This window comes from Curcuma longa, chromosome 12, assembly GCF_044706935.1.
Source record: "Curcuma longa cultivar G26 ecotype Majalengka, Jawa Barat chromosome 12, ITB_CL_G26_1.1, whole genome shotgun sequence".
Lineage (NCBI taxonomy): Eukaryota > Viridiplantae > Streptophyta > Magnoliopsida > Zingiberales > Zingiberaceae > Curcuma > Curcuma longa.
Window position 1 is genome coordinate 2727635 of NC_133872.1, and position 22048 is coordinate 2749682.

Consider the following 22048-nt stretch of genomic DNA (forward strand, 5'->3'; position numbering starts at 1 on the left):
ATGATTTTTTCTTTTCCATGATAAGATGGTATTTTTATTAAAAAAAAATCTATTTTATTTATAATTTTTTATATTAATAAACCAAACATATTTTTTAATTTTATTTTCTAGAAAATAGAAAATAGTATATCATACCAAACGTATTTCCTATTTTCTAAAAATTAGATCAGAAAATAGAAAAATAGAAATAGAAAATAAAAAATAGAAAATAGAAAAAAATTTCCAAACCAAACGCCCCCTTATATTTATCGTTATTTCTATACCATATTATTATTATCTTATTTATCATATATAGCTTAACAAAGATATATATGATATACTGTGTGACGAACCCGTCGTCCCGTTCCTACTCGGCACGTCGTCGGCAGTCGTCTGTCGGCTCCGGTCCGATCAAAATTCAACAGCCGACTGGTAGGTGCCACCTTCCAAGCGATCAGGATCTGGACTTCGATCGAATTTCGATCGGAATCTAGCATGCAATCGGGCACGTGCGCACTATCGGCCGCATGATTTCACTGTTTCCGACCAAATTATGTTAGATTCCGACCACTATTCGTCGGAATCCGATGTCGGACGCAGCTCCTGCGAGCAGCGCGTCAATCACGCCCGATCCGGTGGCCGGTAGTAGTCGGACAACGTGGCGAGGCCGGTGGCAACAACAGTGGATCAACAGTGTCGCTCACGAATGCACACAAATCCGTAGTGTCGCTCACAGACGCGCACGAATCCGTCGCGCAATATATCAAATCTATAGCTTAACATAATTATCAATAAAAAGTAATTATTTTATCTTTGTTCTTTTCTGTGTTTCAACAATGTCTACTTTTCTTTTCTATGTTTATGCAATTTGACTTATTAATATGGTCTCCAAAGGGAGAATAACTATCACGTAAAAAACACACACATTCTATCCCGTTAAATAATAAGTAAAGATCTATCACAGGAATTACCTGGACGAACAATTGTCACTGAATACACATTTCAATGGTTTATTCACTCTCTCAAACCAATAATATACGGTGTAGAAAAATACCCTAATTTGGAACAGAGAATTAAGAAATTAACACTACTAATTGTTGCGATAGTCATCCGCAATATCATCAGCGATCTTTTTAGCATCGTCTGCGGATCCCTGAATTCCCATTCTCGTAAGTCCAGCGCAGTAAAGCTTATTCTTCTTCCCTTTCCAGTGGTTAGGGTATTTCTGCTTCGACATCCCATCTTCTCCTATCAGGAAATCATCACCCTGCAAAAAAGAAAACGTATTTAATTAATATTAAATTTTATGGAAAACATTGCCTTCGAAGGAACATGATGACTTTCACTTGAATCTACAGAAAGCCAGGTTTTCAATACAAGCTTGTAGGTAGCTACCAGCCACCACACCATTAATTACCTTGAGCCATTTCTTGACAGAGCTCCTGTAACCTGTCGCGAGGATTACAGCGTCGAAGTTGTGAGTTCTTCCATCTGTGAATGTGACGCCGTTGCCCTCGATGCTCTTTATCGACGGAACGACCTGTGAAGTTTTTATACGAAATTTTGTATCAAAATTCCAAACTACTGAACGAGAATACATGCAAATGGTCGATCGGTACCTGAACTTCTCCTGCTTTAATTTTGTTTACCGTGCCGACATCAACGACCGGATAGATTGGGGTGTGCTTTTTCATGTACATGGGCCCCATCGACGGTCTGTGTAGGCCATACCTTGAGAGGTCCCCGTACTTGAAGTAACATGCGAGGAGAATTAAGTGGTCGAGCAGCCACATTGGCAAAAATCTCATGAGACGCATGGCCACGAACCATGTCTCCCTTGGTACGATGTGAAGCTGCATAAGGAAACACGGACGAGCAGATTTCAATAATCAAAAGCGTATATTTCCGAATGGAATAAAATTTAATAATGATTATTGAGTCATAATTGAGTTACCTGGCTCCTGACGACGACGCAGGTGGTGTGAGCCCCGCCGTCGGCGACGTCGAGCGCTATCTCCATGCCGGAGTTGCCGCCGCCCACCACGAGCACGGCCTTCCCCTCGTAGTCCCTCCCCGTCCGGTACCGGCTGGAGTGCAGCACCGGCCCACGGAACTCCGCCAGACCCGGGATCTCCGGCATAGCCGCCTCGGCGTTTTCCCCGCTCGCCACCACGAGGTACCGGGCGGAGTAAAGCTCCTCTGCGCCGCCGCCGTTGTTTTCCGTGTTCCTCGCCGTCACCAGCCACCTCCCCGACGCCTCGTGGTACTCCGCTGACACCACCTCGCGGCTCAGGGCCACGCGGAGCCGGAACCGCTCCGCGTAGTCGTCCAGGTAGCGGACGAAGTCGTCCTTGGGGAGGAACGTGGGTGCCTCAGGCGGGTGGGGCAAGTGCGGAAGCTGGCTGTACTCCTTGGCCAGGTGGAGCTTGACGCGATCGTAGCAGCGCCGCCGCCACAACGAGGCGATGCAGCCGTCGCGCTCCAGGATGAGGCACGGCACCGACAGCTCCTTCAGGCACGCCGCCGTCGCCAACCCGGACTGCCCCGCCCCGACGATCAACACTACCTCCTCCCTCATTGATCGCCTCGCACTCTGATTTCAGCAATTAGGAGAGTTGAGAACGGAGATAGAAATCATCCGAGGGAATTGTTTATATAGAAAAGAAGAATTAAAAGAAAAATATTTAACCGTCTGATTAAAGGAAGAAAGTATTTAACCCAGAAAATAAAGAAAGAAAGTTATTATACTTGTGAAGAAAGAAATAAAAGTTTATTTCCTTTATGGATGAAAATAAAATGAAAAAAAATGGGAAAAAGAACTAATTTCTTCCCTCTATCTTCCTTCGCATGCAGCAAGTAACAAATTGAGGTAAATGATAAATTTTTAACAATTTTTTAAGTTTATATTAATTTAAAATTGGGAAAATAAAGCAGTTATTTAACATTAACTTACTATTCTTTGATTAAAATATTGTACATCCTTTATATTTAAGTAAATTATAATGATCATGTCATATAAATATTTGTTGATTTTCATTAATTCGTATTAAGCATCGTTGCTCCTTGCATTTTCATAGTAATATATCTCTCTATTTTTTGTCAAAGCATTTGTAGTAAAGCTCACCATTAGGACTCTCTAAACATTTAAAAGCACTTCTCAAGTAGAAAAATTATTATCTTTTAAATCTTTTTGATTTTGTGATCCATCATATGTCAAAGACCACCATGGATCCTTGAAAGATTAACCCCTATCAAACACTTTTTTTACTGTTTTCCCATCTTTTTGTACCTCCTTACTCAAATCTATAATTTTTTTAACTTTCCTCTCATTATTGTGCTTTGTGCACAGTTTAAATGATTGTAGGCTTGATATCTCAAGGATACCAGTGCGAAAGAATCTCTGAAAAATGATCAATGAGCTATAATTTGTAGCTTGGTGTAACTATTGTTCATTGTCACTCAGTTCTGTTATTTCCAACGTACTTACTTATCAATGGTTGATGGAGAGTAGCTGTTCGCATATGGTTAAATTGAGCATGCTATCACACTTTTCTCTGAGGTTACATGATTGCCACCTAACAATATGTGTGTGTGCATTATAACAGAGGTATTTTGTTCCTTACTCCAGATCATTGTTTTTCTAAAGCTAGGAGTCTTAAGAGACCAATTTCGAAGTACTAATTGTTGATTAATTAATCATGTCATTTTTTTGATGCATTGTGGTCTTGCTTGCCTAATTGGATATTCAATGTCTAAGTGCTGTGATTTTCCTCTCCTTTGTTTAACAGTTACCTAAGGGAAACAGTAGTTGTATTCAAGAAAATAAGTTGACAGTTGAACTTCTCAGTCCTCTGCCTTCTCCAGAATTACAATCTTGAGGAGTTGCCTTTGTTTAAGAGTTGTTCTTCTCGGCCCTTCAAGTTGAAGCTCAACAATCTTGAACTGAAACTAGACTAGAATAATTTGTTTTTACCTGGTAGTAATCTCTGAAAGTGCTGTGAGAACAACTTCCATATTCTTCTAGCAAGCCTGTTGTGACTCCAGTTTCTATTGCCTAAGAGATGGAAATTTCTAGGTTGAAAAGACAGCAATGAGGGAAGAGAACAATGCAGCCTGAATCAAGGGATACGTTTCAGCAAGAACTTGTGAGTTTTTTGCATTTTTCATCTTAAACTGACAATGAATTATGACTACAAAAGCTTGACTTGTTGGGTTCATGAGCCACAACATCATTGGCATTCTTAGAAGACCATTAGTCATCTCCACGGATATAGTGCAGTAGTAAAATATTTAAGGAGAATAAACAAGAAGATCAGAGCTCGAATCTTAGTAAGGACGAATATTTTGGAGATTAGCCTCTAATTGTGTAAAAATGTTGATGAGTGTTGTTTTGACTGGATGCTGCAGATGGTCAAGCCATCAGTCAATGGTATGTCACCTCAACCTTCACTGATCTTGTTGACGAATGAACCTGAGAAGAAAGAGCTGAGCGTAAGGGTTAGCAAGGCGTTAAGGATTCCCGACATGCCACTCCGACGCTCAAGTCAGCCCAAAGAAATGAAGGAGAAGAAAGCAGTATATGAAGTTGAATGAGAGTGAGAGAGAGAGTTTTTCATACCTGAGGAGGGTTTATATACTAACCCGAGGGAACATTCCTGCGGACATGGGGTCAGGATGTGGTGGTATCTGAGGGAACAAATTTTGTGGATTGCTGACAAATGAGCAGACAGTATAGTATCTAGGGGACTGAGTCTGCCAACCTCGTAATTATGCAGCTCGGTCGTGCCGATTGTTCTCGTCTGTTAGCTATGAGCAGCTGGGGCAGAGAATTATCTAGGGGATCAGGCCTGATGAGTACTGCCCTAATCCTTTGACAGAGTTCGAACACTTGGTTGGCCTTTAGTGTTGGGGGTGACCGAGAGAGGCCAAGCTGATCGAGGCCGAGACTGAGTGGTTGAGCTGATCGAGGTCGAGATTGAGTGGTTGAGGCCGAGTAGCTGAGACAACTGAAAATATGAACGAGTGGTGGTCGAATGATTGCAGAGGTCGGAGTGGTGGAGGTCGAGTGAGGCCGAGTAGCTGAGATATTTGAGGGTATAGCAGAGTAGCCGAGTCGTGTGGTCGAGCGGCTGAGGCGGTGGAATGGTGCGGCCGAGCGACCGAGACGGCGGACTGGACGTCCAAGAAAGGTAAGTGTGTAGTTGTCGGACCGAGTCGACTGAGGGCCTTTTGGAGCTAGGCCGAGTGAAGCTGGACTGGACCGAACATCATTGTGATTGAGATTGGCGCCAATTAAATATAATTTGACCATTGATCTATTGACTTGTCAGGTCGAATCGATTATTGACTTTCTTTTATCATGTCAGACCAATAAAAATCCACCGTATCAAGTGCTTCAAAACTGGGTCAGATCACCAGCTGATTTTGATATATATGGAAACCTTTTAAAACTTGAAGACAATCCTCTTAAAATGGCAATCAACGTACGTTATGGAAAACAGTGCATCATGGAATTAGAATCCAGTGTATTATTGACTACTTTTAAGTTTTAAGCATATTGAAATGACTCATATTAGCACAAAAGCTCCCGTCAAAATTGCATAATTAACTTTGCATCATGGAATTTGCATCGTGTTCTAAATTAATCTCATCTATATAATAACAACTCGCGATAATCATTTTAGTGACTGATGTGGGCATATATTCTAAAATGAATTTAATTTCGCATGAGTTCATCATGGCACAAATTAATCAGATGCAAAAGCTCCACTTGCATTGCCAGTACATAATTATATATACGATGTATTTTTAAACAAAAAATGATTTCTTTTCCCCTTGTTCTGTTCATCATGAATTTTTAGCCATTTGGTCAAATTAAAATCGAAGCCTGGTTGAGTGCAATGCTGTGGGTTCTTTGGATTCTATTTTTTCCAGGTTTAGTGATCATGAAGGCAACACTACCACTTTACTTTGATTAATTAGTGCACAGGCTCGGATCATGATTACTACTTGTGTTTCTCATCATGACATCACTAACGGTGAGATGCCATAACCTTATTTTTATAATATTCTTTAAAATATAATTTTACTTTTCTATATAGAGAGAGAGTTTTTCTACGCTTTACAACGTTTGACTCATCCGCAATAGAAGATTTCGGATGTTCGGAAGTATTCTAGGCGCTCTAGAAGTGTTCCGGACGTTCGAAACAGTAACAATGTCATTTTATTTATTTATTATTAGTTTTTTTTCTTACAGTTAAACTATTTAAAAGTTTAGACATTAAGCTATAGTATTTACCAGCAAGACATTCAACTTGTTGATTTATTTTTTAAAAAAATATTAGTTATTTCAATTAAATCAGTACAATTTCGATTATAAATTTTAAAAATTGTTTAAATTAATTTTTTATTAAATAATAAAAAAATTAAGATTTATTTATTTTTATTAAATAAATTTAAAATTTTAATAGTAAAAATTGATTCTTACATAAAAAAATTCGATTAGTTTAGTTGTAACAAATTCGGTTCAGTTTTAATCAAATATATCTAACAATTTACAAAAGAAAATCAAATGTCCAAATGATGATCCCCACCATATATAGTTTGCAGAATCGGAATCCAGATTTTAGACATACACGATCCTAAGATCCGAAAGTACCCAAACGATCTAGAAATGTTTGGGATCATTTTTTGTAATGAAATTGGAGCAAGATTGATAGAATCAGTAGAATCGGAGTAGAAATGGAGTAGGATTAGTTAAGCTTTGAGAGATGATAACTTTTGACTCGAGTTGAATCATAAGATTCAAATCGAAATTCGTTCAAAGATTTATGTTCATTATAAGGTATAACCCAATTTTAGATTAAAAAATATCATTTAAAGTTTTTTTTAAAGACTCCAAAAAATTTTAGTCATTTTTATAAAAATTATTTATCTCTTTTACATCGTTAGGATTTTAAAATGATTTTGAAGAGAAAATTGAATATGAACAAAAATTATGTATATGATTATTGAATAAAAAAGAGAAAACAATGTATATATATATATATATAAAAGATTGATTCAACCTAATCTAGAAAACTAAATATATAATCAATTATACAAATTGAATTACATTCTTTCTAAACATCAACATATCTTTTTTCTTTAATTATGAGATCTTTTAATTCTTTCATGTAATATGGCCATATCCCTTTTTCTGAATTATGAGATATTTTAATTCTTTCCCATAATAATCCCCCTCAAGTTAGAGTGTATATATCAAGAATGTCAAACTTGCCAAGTAGGAAATGAAAATTTGACGAACTTCATGGTTTAGTGAACAAATCTGCAAGCCAGGAAGTCGATGACACATGGGCAGTTTTTATAGTACCGAACTAGATTCGTTCTTGAATTAATACATTACAATCAATTTCTATATGTTTGGTGCATTCATGATAAACTGGGTTGGCACAGTAATATGGAGAGTTGCTTCGTTGTCACAAAATAGCATTGTTGGTTGTCAATGCCATCACCCGCAAATCATCCAACAAATAATTCATGAGCCATATAATTTTATATGTAACCGAAGCCATGACTCGATACTCTGATTTTGTTGAAGATCTTGAAATTGTAATTTGTTTCTTGGTTCTCCATGAAATAAGTGATCTCCTAAGGAAAATGCAATAACTGATCATAGATGATCATCTAGTGATTGACCATCGAGCCCAATCGGCATCGCAAAATCCTTTTAAGAGCAAATTTTCTTTTGACTGTCCACCTTTAAGAAAAATAATCCTTGGCTAGGTCCACCTTTAAGATATCTCAAAAGATGGTGAACACCATCTAAATGAGGCTTTCTTGGTTCTTACATAAATTTACTCAGAATGTGAATTGTATAAATTATCTCTGGTCTTATAATTGTGAGATAAATTAGTTGTCACTATCCGTCTATAAGTAAATAGATTCTTTAATGACTCTCCTTCCATGGGTAAGAGTTTGACATTTTCTTCTATAGGTGTAGACAATGGTTTGGCCCCAAGTAAACTATCTAGAATATCAATAGTGTACTTCCGTTGAGATATCAAAATACCATCAGTAGACCCAACAACTTCAATACCAAGGAAATATCGTAATTGGCTGAGGTCCTTGATATGAAATTTGGTGTGGAGAAACTTCTTGAAGGCATCAATTGTATTGTCATCATTGTCTGCTATGATTATATCATCCATATAGATGAGTACGACTATAAAGGAATTAACAGAAACATTTGTGAAAAGTGAATAGTCAACCTCAGATTGAAAAACCCAACTTGTTGAATGTTGTCAAAAAATTTGTGAAACCAACTCCATGAGGTTTATTTAAGGTCATATAATGATTTGTTGAGTCGAACATACCATAGGTGTCTTCCCCCTGTTGATGGAAATCGAGAGGTAGTTCCATATAAACTTCTTCAAACAAATCACCATGAAGAAAAACATTTTGGACATCCATGAAGTGACCAATTATGAATAACAACAAGACAAGTAAAGAGCCACCTATGGTCAACTTGGCTACAAGTGCAAATGTTCCCTTATAATCAATCCCTTCCAATGGCGGAGCCAGCCCGGGTGATATCCGAGCTAATCTCCGACTATGGACTGTGCTGACGCGACAACCCGAGCTATCTTTTTCGTTCTTTTTAAAAAAATTCTCCCATCTGTAAATGCAAACTTTTGTGCCGTTGGACCCCCGGGCTATAGCCCGGGTAACTTATAATGTGGCTCCGCCTGTGATCCTTTCCCGTTGAGTGAAGCCCTTTGCCACCAATCAGACTTTGTATATGTCAATTGTGCTATCCGAATTATGTTTAATCTTATACACCCATTTGCATTTGATTGGGCGATGACCAGAGGGAAGTGGCATGAGTGCCCAAGTATTATTTTATTCAAGGGTAGTTAATTCTTCATACATACCTTTCTGTCATTTTGGATCTAACATTGTCTGCTCATAAGTCTCGAGTTCCACATGCATAGTAATGGCACAAGCAAAATTTCGATATTTATGTGAGAGTTGTGCATAAGAAATATACCTGGACAAAGGGTGACGCATGCCAATGGAGGAAAAAGATTGACTTGGGTTAACTGTGGTGGTGTGGTAGGGATGGAAATTTTGGAGTTTGACATTGGTTGCCTTATGCAATCAGAATGGATTATCACACATGCTAGGGGGGTGTTTATGTTGTGGAAGTATCTGAGTTAGGGATAGTTTCATGGTTGCGAAGGTACGGATGATTGTGAAGGAGAATCAGTAGTTTGTGTGGTGTTTGTTTCTATGAGGGTTGGTGCGTCTGAGGTGTAAGGCAAGGGAAGATTATAATCATGTTGTTGTTCTTCTAGTGGGTTAGTATGGAATGGGAAAATATGTTCATGGAAAACATCTCGAGAAGAAAAGAATTTGTTTGTTTCTAGATTATAAACTCGACAACCCCTTTTGCCAAATGGATAACCAACAAATATGCACTGAAGCTCTCTTTAGTCAAATTTATGTGTGGGTTGAGGATTAGTGGCATAGCAAAGACATCCAAAAGTCCGGAGATGAGGATATGCGGGTGATTTGTTATAAAGTAGTTGATATGGGGATTTATGAGAAAGGAGAGGTATGGGCAAATATCAAGTTGTTTGAACGATTTCGCCCTAAAACTTTAATCATGGCTTTGTTTGAAATCGGAAAGCCCTTCCTACATTTACAAGATGATGATGTTTTCATTCAACAACTCCATTTTGTTGTGGAGTTGAGGTGCATGAGGTGTGATAATTGATGCCTTTACTATGGAAATAATTTCTCATGAAAAATATTTCGGTGCCATTATCGGTTTGAAGAATTTTAATTCTAGAGCGGAATTGTGTTTCCACCCAAGAAATAAAGTATTGAAGGATTCCTTGTGTTTCAGATTTAAAACTCATGAGGTGTATCCAAGTATATCGAGTATAATAATCAACAACTGTTAAAAAAAAAGAGAGCCCCAAAGTAAGATTTTATTTGATGTAGTCTTCAAATGACATAATGAATTAATTCAAAAGGTGATTGAGAAGAAATTGAACTAGATGGAAAATGTAAACATGTTTGTTAATATTATTAAATTTTCTGTGTTTGATGATTTCATGTGTATTTCTTGAAATTTTTTAATGTTGACCAGTTATATGTATATGTCAAATTATTAATCTATTTATATACAAATGATCTTTTTAAATATTTTTAATTATTAATCATGTACCATAATATTTTAAAAGTTTTTAGTAGGATCATACGATTCTATAATCCGATTCCAATCGATCCTAACCCTAAATCAATCGATCTCGAATATTTATATATAAAATTAATATTATTTAGTTAAATCAAGAAAAGAATTTTTTGCATTTGATGATTTCATGCGTATTTCATGAAAAATTCTAGTATTATATATATATACAATTTTGCTATTCTGAGCGACACCCAGTGCGCGCCCCGTGAGCGCCTGGATCTCGGCCGTCTGCCCGCGATCGCGATAAACGTGAGCCGCCCGATTGCACAGTGTTTGTTCTCGGACCTTCGCCGCTTCCCGCCGCCCGTTCATCGCCGTCCGACCACTGCCGGCCGCCGGACCGGACCCGTTGGAACCGCAACTCGCAGGCGGTCCGGCGGTGGCCGGAGTCCGGCCCCGATTCGGCCAGAATCCGGTCGGATTCCGGCCGAATCGGGGCCGGACTCCGGCCGCGGTCGACGCGCCGGCGCCGCCAGGCACTGTTGCCTTGTTTCGGCCGGAATTCGATGCTGAAATGTGCGCCAGCGAGTTGCGGTTCCAACGGGTCCGGTCCGGCAGTCTTCGGTGGTCGGACGGCGATGAACGGACGGCGGAAGCGCGTGGAGGTCGGCGGTCGGCGCGCACGGGCGCGTAGGAAGCCGACGCTCATATATATATATATATAATTATTAATTTATTTATATACAAAGGACCTTTTAGATATTTTTAATTATTAATCATGTACCATACAATTTTAAAAGTTTTTGATAGAATCATATAGTCCCCGGGACAATAGTGCAACGGTAGGACATCCGGGTTGTGATCTAGGGATCCGCAGTTCGATCCCCAACTACGACGTATTTGTAAGAATTTTCTTCCAAATGGGGAACGCAATCAAAGGATGCTGGGTATTTGGATTTGTTATGCGCTTCCCGATTTACCCTAGTGGTCGGTGGAAAACTCCATGGGACCGGACTGGCCACTCCTAGGGATTGAGTCCATGAGACTTGATTTATATATATATATATATATATATATATATAAAATTGATCTCCTGCGCGATTAAATTTACACGACTGTGCACGACTCTAACGTGGCTAGGATTTCTCGCTAGCGTGGCAAGCGATTCTGCGACGTAACAAAAATCCTAAACCCCAAAATCGCGATCCTAACCCTAAACCCCTGATCCCGATCTCTTCGTCGTCGTCGATGAGATCGGCGGCAACAACACACAGAGCAGAGCGATCTCATCGAGACGAGGAGCAACAAGAGGGAGAGACAACGACAGAAAGATCGGGATCATCAGGTTTAAGGTTAGGATCGCAATTTTAGGGATTTAGGATTTTTGTTTCGTCACGGAATCGTTTACCACGTTGATGAAAAATCTTAGTCACATCAGAGTCGCGTATAGTCGCATAAATTTAATTACACAAGAGATCAATTATATATATATATATATATAATTTTAAATATTTATTCACTGATGACACATATGATAGGATAGGACGTTTAAGATGAACATGGTATAAAGATATTTACTTTTAAAAATACATTATTACATTGTAATTTCATGTATACTAGTAAAATTAAAATAAATCAAATTAAATAAATCATTTGCTAGTGAGTATCATATAATAAGTATCAATATAAAAATAAAACAACAACTACTATTTTTGGATACATTAATTATTATTTAAATATGTGTTTTTTGTTGCTATATTACATTTAATTATTTAAATTAATAAATAGCCATTTCATTATTCTATGAAAAAATTAAATGGAAAAATAATATCATTTAATATTTATTAGATGCTTACAATTTATTTTCTCTAAGCACGAATGGAATAGAAAAATTAAAATGTAGTTAAATTCTTTCTGGTTCTCCAGTTTCATCCAGATAAATAATAAAATTAGCAATTATATTTAATTAGGTCCAAGTAAATTCAACATGAGCCTTCTATTACCTAACAATTGTATGATTTTGAAATTTCGCAAACGTAGAGGCGTCAAACGTAAAGTAGAGAAAGAAAAAAGGTCTCAAATATTTTTTATACGGACTCAACAACCGTGAGGAAAGGAACTCCGCTCGTGCGGGAAGTCATGAGTGTGTCGGATCCTCGTTCTCACTTTCTGAGACAGCAAACACAATCATAGCGAATGAAAACTGAGCACGTAATTATTTGTTCGCCGAATGGGATCCTACGAGCTCCCGAAACGAAAGCGTGAGAAGAGAGAGAGAGAGAGAGAGAGAGAGAGAGAGGAGTATATATAGACGGGAAGAGGGAGGGACAAACGAGAAAGAGAGAGAGAGCGCAAAGCGAGCATCATGGAATCCTGCTACTTTTGCCCCCAAATGCCATTCCGATTACCGACTGGAAACCCTCTCGCGGTTTGATCGGCGAGCGAAGCATTCGCCGCGAGGTTTTCGCTCAAAAATCTGCTTCCTTTTCGCCTCTTCTCTCGCACTTCCGCACAAAAATGATGTTTCTGATCACCTCCTCGAAATAGCCTGCAGGGCGAGGCATTTGCCATGGAGTTGTCGGAGGCTTGAGCCACCTATCTCCCGACCATTCTCTAGTTTTTTCGCTGTTTGTTTGGTTTCGGCTTCTTTGGTTCCCGGTCCGCTGGAGGGAGGAGGAGGACGGCGGCCATGGAGTTGAGCTTGTTGGCGCAGCTGCACGAGCGTCTGCAGGGGTTGGTGTTGACGACGTCGGATCACAGCTCGGTGGTTTCCATCAACCTCTTCGTGACGCTGCTCTGCGGATGCATCATCATAGGTCACCTCCTTGAGGAAAACCGCTGGATGAACGAGTCCATCACCGCGCTCGTCATCGTGAGTTGTTTCTTCCTTTAGCGTTCGCGCCGCTCAATGTCGAATCTTGCTTGGAGCAATAGGATTTTTATTTCTTTTAACGCTTGTCCTCTTGCAGGGAGTGTTCACTGGATTCTTCATCCTGCTGGTGACGAAAGGGAAGAGCTCTCATATCTTCATCTTCAGCGAAGACCTCTTCTTTATTTACCTTCTTCCCCCAATTATATTCAATGCCGGGTAATCTTCCTATCTATCATCTAAAAGGAAATAATGCATAGAGAAGAAGCTCCATATTAGTATCTCTCCCCCCCTCTTCCAGCGCCCCCCACCCCTCCCCCCCCCCCGGGAATTTAAAGCTGTGAATCAGATATAGTAGAGAACTTTGAAATTGATATTTTGGTTTTATTGATGTTAATGTAAACCGCATAATTTAAAAGTTCTTGGTTTCAGTTCCTTATTATACTCAAGTTTAGACTTTTTCTTTACTCTGTTTCTCTTTACGCATCCCTTAATATGACATCTACAACATGAAAAAATGATCCTCGCAACCTGTAAATATTTAATACTGATATTGTCAGCGATTGACTACAATAAAAGCTAACTCTTTGGATGACTACAATCAAAAAATATTTTAACAGATTCTCGATTACTACTTTAGCTGGTTTTTTCTAGTATCTTAACTAATGGAACACAACCATTTGATTAACTTGGTTATTTCCATCCAAAACTTTATGTCTCATGCTTTTACTGAAATTGGAAACATTCTTAGCATCTCCTCTGGTCTTGTTATTTCTATTTATCTGGTGAACGTTCTTGAATAATTTAGTTTCATTTTGAATTTCTAAAATAAAATCTCATTTGATACCACTTGTCTTAGTTACCTTGGGCTGTTGACAATGATAAAAAAAGAAAGAAAACGTGGCATTAGGCGCTTTCAATTAACTTGCTTGATTCTGAAGTGATCTTTTGTATTTTCACTGAAATTAACCTGACTAAATGCTTGCTTGATAGGGGAGCAGATAAATACAGAAATTTTCTGATCAATGCCAGTGTGACTCTTTCATAACTGAACTTTTAGTTCTTGCAAATGTAGTGTGCAAATCATAGTTTTAGATAGTCATATCCCACTAGCCTCTACTGAGAAATGATGTCTATAAATTCAGCCCAGGATATAACATAAGTCTGGCGAATAGGATTTGTACCTTCTCGAGATCATATGAACTTGTGCAAGTACATGAATCACCCTTGCCATATTCTTGCAAGCACAATTGAGCCTAATTGCTAGTATTTGCTGTTTAATATTATGCAACTGACCAGAAGCAGAAGGGAAACTTTCCTATTTACTTCCTGTATGACAAGTGACAGTGATGATTTATGTTTTCCAACATGATGGAAGAGAGTAGTATTAAAGTTTTTCTGTCATGTGGAATGTTCAGATCTGAATACTGTGATGCCTCTTATTACTTAATTTTTTCATGTTAAAAGTCTTGAACAATAAACCTTGCATGTACTTTCTATGTGGCATATCATTTACTAGCACCCTTGCTATAAAAGGAATTTTTCTTTGCTAAAAAAAATGATAGTTTCAGACATTCGAGACTGATTACTTTTTCTTTATTACTAGGTTCCAAGTAAAAAAGAAGCAATTTTTCCACAACTTCATGACTATTATATTGTTTGGTGCAGTTGGGACATTAATATCCTTTTTCATAATTTCCATCGGTAAGTTATTTGAGATTGGTTGCATTGTTTTGTTTTACCATAGACAAACTTGTGATTGTTTTGACAAACTATTTTTTGGGTGATCAAACTTGATGTGCTTTTGTCTGTTGATTTAACTGTGGGTCCTAATCACTCTTGTTGATTCTGAACGCAGGGGCAATTGCATCATTCAGAAAAATGGATATCATCTCATTAGAAATCAGAGATTTTCTTGGTGAATTATTCTATTACCCTTCTCTTATTGTCTGCTACATTACTTAGATATATTTGGTTATCTGCAATAAGTTTAGTTCCATTTGTCAGTATGCTTTTATTCATGCAGCAATAGCAGCAATCTTTTCTGCGACCGATTCTGTTTGTACATTGCAGGTCTTGAATAAATTAACAGCAATTTGTTCATTGTATTTACCTTATAAAATTAAAGATTAATGGTATTCATAATACTGTTTCTTCCAAGACAGGTTCTTAATCAGGATGAAACCCCCTTGTTGTACAGCTTAGTATTTGGTGAAGGTGTGGTTAATGATGCCACATCAATTGTACTTTTCAATGCAATTCAGAATTTTGATTATGCTCATGTTGATGCAAATATTATCTTAAAGTTGTTGGCAAACTTTGGACACTTATTTTTCTCCAGCACCCTCCTCGGAGCATTTGTGAGTTTGTTGTTCTCATGCTATTTGACTTAGTATCATGCGTCGACTTACTAATGTTTTTTTTTTAAATTTATGATGATATATTTACTCTATTAATTTCAGAGTGGATTGCTAAGTGCATACGTCATTAAAAAATTGTACATTGGCAGGTCTGTTGAAATTTTATAGATTTTGCATGTCCCTCTAATTTTGATTACAAATTTTGCAACTGAAGATTTTTTGGGTGAAACTGATTCCTTCAACTTTCAAATCTTCTGTTTAAGAGTCTTTGTTCCACTTCTTAGGCACTCTACTGATCGTGAAGTTGCACTTATGATACTCATGGCATACCTTTCCTATATGCTGGCAGAAGTGAGATTCTTGTTTAATTGTGCTGAAGGAGTCAGAGAATCTACACTAAATTAGGATTTGAGTTGATATGTACTAAGCCATTTGTTCTATTTTTCAGTTGTTAAGTTTAAGTGGAATTCTCACAGTCTTTTTCTGTGGGATAGTAATGTCTCATTATACCTGGCACAACGTGACAGAGAGCTCAAGGGTTACCACCAAGTAAGCATTGCTGGCTACTTAACGCATTATTGATCGATTAGCTACATCTATTAATAAACTTGATTTTGATTCATCTGCATGATCATCAATTTTCTATTGATTTTTCTTTCTCCATTGCTTTTGCCTTACCACTTGCTTTGATTCCAGGCATGCATTTGCCACATTGTCATTCATTTCAGAGACATTCCTCTTCCTCTATGTGGGAATGGATGCAATGGATATTGAGAAATGGAAGTTCGTTAGTGACAGGTTTGCTGTAGTACATTATGAATTACATTACCCTGGTCACTCTCTTTTCATTTTTGCTGTTTAGTTTGTGATGGAACAACCTCATAATTATGCACCCAAAGTTCTCTTTTGAAGTTTGTTTGAGTATAATCTCTTATCTACCTTCTAGAGTAACAAAGACCCTCTAATCAAGGGTTTATTGGTGGATTAGTAATTTATTTATTTGGGTTCTTTGCATCTTGCAATCTGTAAGCAAATATTTAAGGGTAAATGTTTGCTTTTTTGAGCCAGTATACCATATCTTATAGCTAATTGTTATGAAAAGATTATCATGTCAGTTGGTGTTCATTGTGCACTCTTTCTTAGATCTTTATTTTATAAAGGTAGCCTTTGTCACTTGTCTGACAGCTTTTGGTGCTTAGTATGTATATGCATTATAAATTAATTTATTTTATTATTTTCTGCAGCCCTGGAAAATCAATTGCTATTAGCTCGATTCTTCTTGGCTTAGTTTTAGTTGGCAGAGCTGCTTTTATTTTTCCACTCTCATTCCTGTCCAACTTAACAAAGAAGTCTCCAGACGAAAGAATTCTATTCAAGCAACAAGTCAGTGCAGAAAATTCATATTCAATGTTTTTTTTCTCCTTTTGGTTCATTTAGCAGCTGGTGCTATCTGTATGACAGATTACAATATGGTGGGCAGGTCTCATGCGAGGTGCTGTGTCTATAGCACTTGCATACAATCAGGTTAGCTCTGGTTTGTTCGCAGTCCTTGTTCTTGTTGGCGGTTACTTGAGATTTCAAGCTTCAACTCTCAGATATTCAATTTCTAAGTCGCACTCACCTTTATCCTAATTGAAAAAGAAAGAACGATCTTGAGTTTGAGTCTACCCCAATATAGTTTCTTTTTGAATATGTAAGATCTCATAGTGGTTGACTAGAAAATACACCTACATTGTGATTCAAAATCATCTTAAAACATGATCTAACAGGATACTAGAATAAAAGAAAGGATCCAGATCTCACCATCAGAGAAAGGATACTAGAATAAAAGAAAGGATCCAGAACAATCTTGTGCATTTGTTTCTGTACTTATGGATCATGAAATAGTCATGCTAATTAAGTATCCAAAACGCACCAAAACAAAGGTCTCAGGCAAAGAGATTGATCTCATCGTCCTGCCTGTTATTGTTATTTGCTTGGAAAGCAGTATACTCTGTTGCATACATGCACCTTCAGATTAACCAAATCTATTAATGACTATAAACTTTATGTTCCTGAAGAATCTTGAGTTTCTTATGTTGTGGTTCAATTCTAGAGGTTTAATCATAATCTTTGTATCCAATTAGTCTCCATATCTTACCTATAAACTTCATGCTTTGTTCTTTATTCTTAGTAATTTAAAGAACTGTTATATTTATCCTTTGATTAGACAAGTTTAATCTATTCATCTTGAGAATGTATATCCATTTGTCTTTATAATTCCTTATCTTATTAAATTTGTAGTTTGCAAGATCTGGCCACACACAACTACGAGGGAATGCATTTATGATCACCAGCACAATTACAGTTGTTCTCTTCAGCACTGTGGTAAATAATTGCTCCCACCAAAATGCCCCCTACATTATTGATGCCTCTGCTTCAATTTTAAATGTGTTTCAAACAATGATAATCATTTTCAGTTTTCATATCAAATATTACAAACTCTATAGCATATCAACGAAAATGATCCATCTATTTCATTGTCATTGTCATCATTATCAAACCATGTTTTCCTAAACTAAAATGAGTCATCTGTGGGCTAGTATCTTATTTTACTCAAATAGTGTGAGACCGGTAGATTATCTTCAAAGTCAGTTGATGAATGTACTTTGAAAATTTGATTGCAGAATGTTAAGCACAGACAAGCCAGTCTGAAATGATGATCTCATCTTCTCAATTATCCTTTTCTGAAGGACTCTTTAAAATATATTTCAGCATTATCTAATGATTGAAGATTCACAACATTATCAAGATGCTTGGTTGACTTTGCTTTGGTGGTGCCTTAGGTTTTTGGATTGATGACAAAACCTCTTGTGAGGTTCTTATTGCCTCAGAATGCAAAGCACACGATGAGCACATCTTCAGAACCGTCAACACCAAAGTCTCTGCATGCGCCGCTGCTTTACAATTTGCAGGGAACAGATGGTGAAGCCGAAGCAGAATTCGTACACCGTGGGCCTGGCCTCCGGATGCTCCTAAGTAAACCTTCTCGTACAGTTCACCACTACTGGCGCAAGTTTGACAATGCATTCATGCGTCCAGTGTTTGGTGGGAGAGGTTTTGTTCCCTTTTTCCCTGCTTCACCCCCTGATGAGGGCCTTCAAGGGTTGCCATGAGCTAACAAAGGGCATACGTTTAAGAGTAAAAAAGGGCTGAGTTGGGAAAAAAAAGGGGGACAAAGATTCAATAGTTTTGCTGAAACTTTCCAATTTGCCGTGACAGTTCTTGACCTTGACCTCACCATTGATCAGTTCTTGTTTGCCTTTCTAGTGGCGGATCAATGTGTGAATCATGCAAATATTATCACCTAGATACTTGGTTAGTATTCTGTAATTTTTTGTTTATATATATATATATAATATATTTCTTTTGAAATTACACGGTGTTTTTTAAAGTCCAAGGTTTAGAGTGTTTAGGCTCACCTGTTGCATCTGCAATCCTTCAGGAATTGACTCTTGTATGCAACATAATATTATGAAGAATGACAAGCTCACCTATACTTGTGGTTATCTCATCTGATGTTGGAAGAATTTTGCTTACATACATACAGATGAAGAATGTGCACTAAAAAAGATTACTCCAGATGGATGGGGGTCTGAAGCTTCTTGCCAGCCATAGGTAATCTGTTGATTTAGTAGGTTGATGAAGAACATCTGCGCTTTAAGAACTCAAGCTGACAAAGAATTTTGGCATTTGAAAGTATAATAACACAGATTGTGCCACAAGATAATCCTTTTAACAGATATGAAGATCACCACACACAAGTTCGATAAACTTAATTAGACAAGATGATACCAACTTAATTAGTCACAAAGGCATAAAGATAATATTGCTGGGCAAACGATCATAAGCAAATTCCTGGTAATTTTCAACCCTATAGAAACAATCTCATCATGCCATATGATCATCATCAAGCTACGTTGGTCGAAACCTTTTCAGCTATCTATAAATTTCTAACAATGAGATAATGCTAAAATCCCTCCAACCAATGTCATGTGGATGGATTTTCTGGCATAGGAATATGGACACCAGGCCTGGATGCCCATCCTCTATTCTTTCTGTAAGCTTCAATTGTTTCTAATCTTACTCTTTCATGAAAAGCATCAAGAGGTCCTTTTGTGGATCTCTGCATAAAAAGAAAAACAGAACAACAGCATGTTGCATCAGCTCTTTCGGGTCTCCGTCAAATGCAAGCATAAGTTGATATCGAACTTGAAGTTCTACCTTAGGAACAGATAGTTTAGGCGGAGCTTGAACAACTTCACCAAACTCTATCTCTTCACGACCAGGAAAGTCCCGAACATCATCAATTTTGGGCTTTTTGTTTTTCTTCTTCTTTGTCTCAAAATAACTTGGGATCAAAGAAAAAGGCACATATGAACATTGAAAAGTTTTTAAAAAAGAAATCTTAGGAAATATATAGCTTCCAAAGAAATCAATATGTACAGGGAATTTTAAAATGATCCCATTTTTCATCTAAGATAATGGATTCATCCAGATTTAATAAAACTTAAGCAGTAACTTACTCTTTGCGCATTTTCTTCCTTGAGACACCGGCAACTTGATCCATGTCCACAAAGCGTAGGTCCTTAGGCACCTTTCTCTTTTGTTTTCCCTTTCCCTCACCATGTAAGAATTGAGTTTTAATTGCATCATCACTAATTAAATGGTTGTCCTTCAGGATGCCCTCTTTGCTTACAGAACTTGAAGTAGATGAAGACTCATTTTTGTTCAATTTCTGTAATTACAATATCAATAAGAAATCAACCCAACTAAAGTACAAAAGTTATTGCAGGAACTGCATGAACACTGAACGAAAGACAGAATTCTCTGGGTTGTAAAGATGAACTAGAAATTGACTAGGATTTGAAAAGAGCAATTTAATTAGCAGAAGTATCTCACACAAAAATAACAAATTGAACTAGAAGATAATAATTCAGTGAGTGCATTGGATTTTGGAGGAACCATTTCATTGAATCCATTATTTGTGAAGAGTCAGACCTTAATTAGCCATAATGGATTCTTGAACCTACAGCGACATGTTAAAAGACATAATAAAGACAAGGTGGAAGGGCAACAAAGAAACTTGGCTACTTTTAACCCCACATTGTGTTTCAAATTGATAAGTAAAACTTATTAAGATTAAATATTTAGACATCACCGCCTACTACCTTGGTTTGCATTTGTCTCCCTCTTGAACTTCAGATGGTATCGAAGTCAATCTCTCTCCACTAACAATATTGGGTACAAAAAGGAATCCTAGATTTACCCGGTAGGCAAACCAAAGGAAAGGCCATCTACCTTCAAGATTAGTCGGGCGAAGCTCGGACACCTAGATTATCATTTATTTTTTTACAAACAGACATCCTATAGTAAGTAAAAAAAATGAAGACAAAAAACTTCATTCCTCTAGTCTCACATTGCTAAGTGAGACTCCTTATGCATGCTTGACTATCGACAGGATATCAATAGGTCTTCCACCTAAGTTGTATTAGCATGTTTTGTTGGATTGGACTCCTCTTGGCATTAAGATGGTATTGTTAGTCTCTCTAATGATGTTGGATTTGATATGTTAAAAGTCATATTAAAAGAGACAAAGACAAAAGACTGGAGTTCTCTACTCCTTTACTACCACGTTGCAAATTGAGGCTTCTTAAGGATGCTTAAATATCATGCAGTCATACATCTAAAGTGCTTCAGTATTTTTGCTTAAATATCAATGGTCTTTACTAGCTTACTAATAGCAACATACAAAAACACATCATTTGCCTAGGCTTCGATAATCATATATATATATATATATATATATATATATATAAGGGTTACAAATGCCTAGGAACACACTTAAAATGGTAAAGCAATATATTTTTATCTTTTGTTTTATATATTTACTTGTAAATTGGCTCCATCAAGTAACATGGTTTGATTTATTACTCCAATCAATCTCGAACAAGAACCCTCTTCAAGTCTTCATTTTTACAATACCAAGAACCCTATCAACCAATATTTGATAGTCCATGCTGTTACAGATCAAACATGCTTATTGCGTACAAAAACCCTATGATACAAAGCCAGAGGAATAACAATATAGGGTGACGATAAAATCTTGCATCAAATGCAAAGAAATGTTCAAATTCACAAAGTTCAAGCAAAAAATAAACACAAAGATGTAACGTATTTGATTATTATCCTTACCTTGTTCTTCTCAGAGTCGCAGTCGCTTATTGGCTTTCTCTTCTGGCCTCCGCTGTCTTTGGAAGTTGGCGCGTGCCCTAAAAAATAAACATGGTCAAAACATCAACAGGAAAGGGAAAATATGGAAGAACTAGTGAACTGCTTGTGAGGAATTTGTGACCTTGCTTGGCTGCAGAGAAGTTCCCGTTCCTGAGCTCCATGATTTTGCGGAGCTTGAAGGGAATAGCATCTAACTCCTTCAGGCTGGGAGGAGGAGGAAGCCGCGTTTCACCACCGTGAGCGGATCTGTAATTCTTCTCCCTCCGTCGCTGCCCCTTGCCGCCCATTGCCTGCCGCCTGCCGCCTGCCGCGCCGCAATCAAAAATAAGACTCAGGCTCAATTTGTTGGCTCATGCCGTAAGTATA

The 22048-nt window shown here is 37.6% G+C and overlaps 3 protein-coding genes across 3 annotated transcripts; 1 reads left to right on the top strand and 2 right to left on the bottom strand.

Annotated features, from left to right (window-relative positions):
• Positions 1–1069: 1069 nt before the first annotated feature.
• Positions 1070–2557, bottom strand: LOC141842644 (putative indole-3-pyruvate monooxygenase YUCCA10). Its single transcript, XM_074730688.1, has 4 exons — positions 1934–2557; positions 1599–1832; positions 1397–1519; positions 1070–1246 (listed from the first exon to the last, which is right to left on the bottom strand). The coding sequence occupies exons 1-4, from the start codon at positions 2555–2557 to the stop codon at positions 1070–1072; spliced, it is 1158 nt and encodes a 385-aa protein (XP_074586789.1).
• A 10297-nt stretch (positions 2558–12854) lies between these two features.
• LOC141842704 (sodium/hydrogen exchanger 1-like) lies at positions 12855–18571 on the top strand. The gene is made up of 14 exons (XM_074730733.1): positions 12855–13052; positions 13150–13268; positions 14656–14753; positions 14908–14967; positions 15076–15122; positions 15215–15409; positions 15512–15558; positions 15694–15760; positions 15858–15958; positions 16106–16207; positions 16654–16792; positions 16871–16933; positions 17693–17776; positions 18235–18571. The coding sequence occupies exons 1-14, from the start codon at positions 12870–12872 to the stop codon at positions 18562–18564; spliced, it is 1635 nt and encodes a 544-aa protein (XP_074586834.1). The 5' UTR covers positions 12855–12869; the 3' UTR covers positions 18565–18571.
• Positions 18572–19173: 602 nt separating this feature from the next.
• Positions 19174–21969, bottom strand: LOC141842705 (uncharacterized). Its single transcript, XM_074730734.1, has 5 exons — positions 21804–21969; positions 21644–21720; positions 19975–20186; positions 19673–19799; positions 19174–19574 (listed from the first exon to the last, which is right to left on the bottom strand). Exons 1-5 carry the CDS (start codon positions 21967–21969, stop codon positions 19440–19442), a joined length of 717 nt encoding a protein of 238 aa, XP_074586835.1. The 3' UTR covers positions 19174–19439.
• Between the last annotated feature and the right edge of the window lie 79 nt (positions 21970–22048).

Coding starts and splice junctions, on each gene's coding strand:
- LOC141842644 (XM_074730688.1), bottom strand. CDS start 2,557: ATGAGGGAGGAGGTAGTGTTGATCGTCGGGGCGGGGCAGTCCGGGTTG. Junction 1,833..1,933: donor GCGTCGTCGTCAGGAGCCAG/GTAACTCAATTA, acceptor TTCCTTATGCAG/CTTCACATCGTACCAAGGGA. Junction 1,247..1,396: donor CTGTCAAGAAATGGCTCAAG/GTAATTAATGGT, acceptor TCTTTTTTGCAG/GGTGATGATTTCCTGATAGG.
- LOC141842704 (XM_074730733.1), top strand. CDS start 12,870: ATGGAGTTGAGCTTGTTGGCGCAGCTGCACGAGCGTCTGCAGGGGTTG. Junction 14,754..14,907: donor CTTTTTCATAATTTCCATCG/GTAAGTTATTTG, acceptor TTCTGAACGCAG/GGGCAATTGCATCATTCAGA. Junction 16,934..17,692: donor TAGCACTTGCATACAATCAG/GTTAGCTCTGGT, acceptor TTAAATTTGTAG/TTTGCAAGATCTGGCCACAC.
- LOC141842705 (XM_074730734.1), bottom strand. CDS start 21,969: ATGGGCGGCAAGGGGCAGCGACGGAGGGAGAAGAATTACAGATCCGCT. Junction 19,800..19,974: donor AGGAAGAAAATGCGCAAAGA/GTAAGTTACTGC, acceptor TTTGATCCCAAG/TTATTTTGAGACAAAGAAGA. Junction 19,575..19,672: donor CTAAACTATCTGTTCCTAAG/GTAGAACTTCAA, acceptor CTTTTTATGCAG/AGATCCACAAAAGGACCTCT.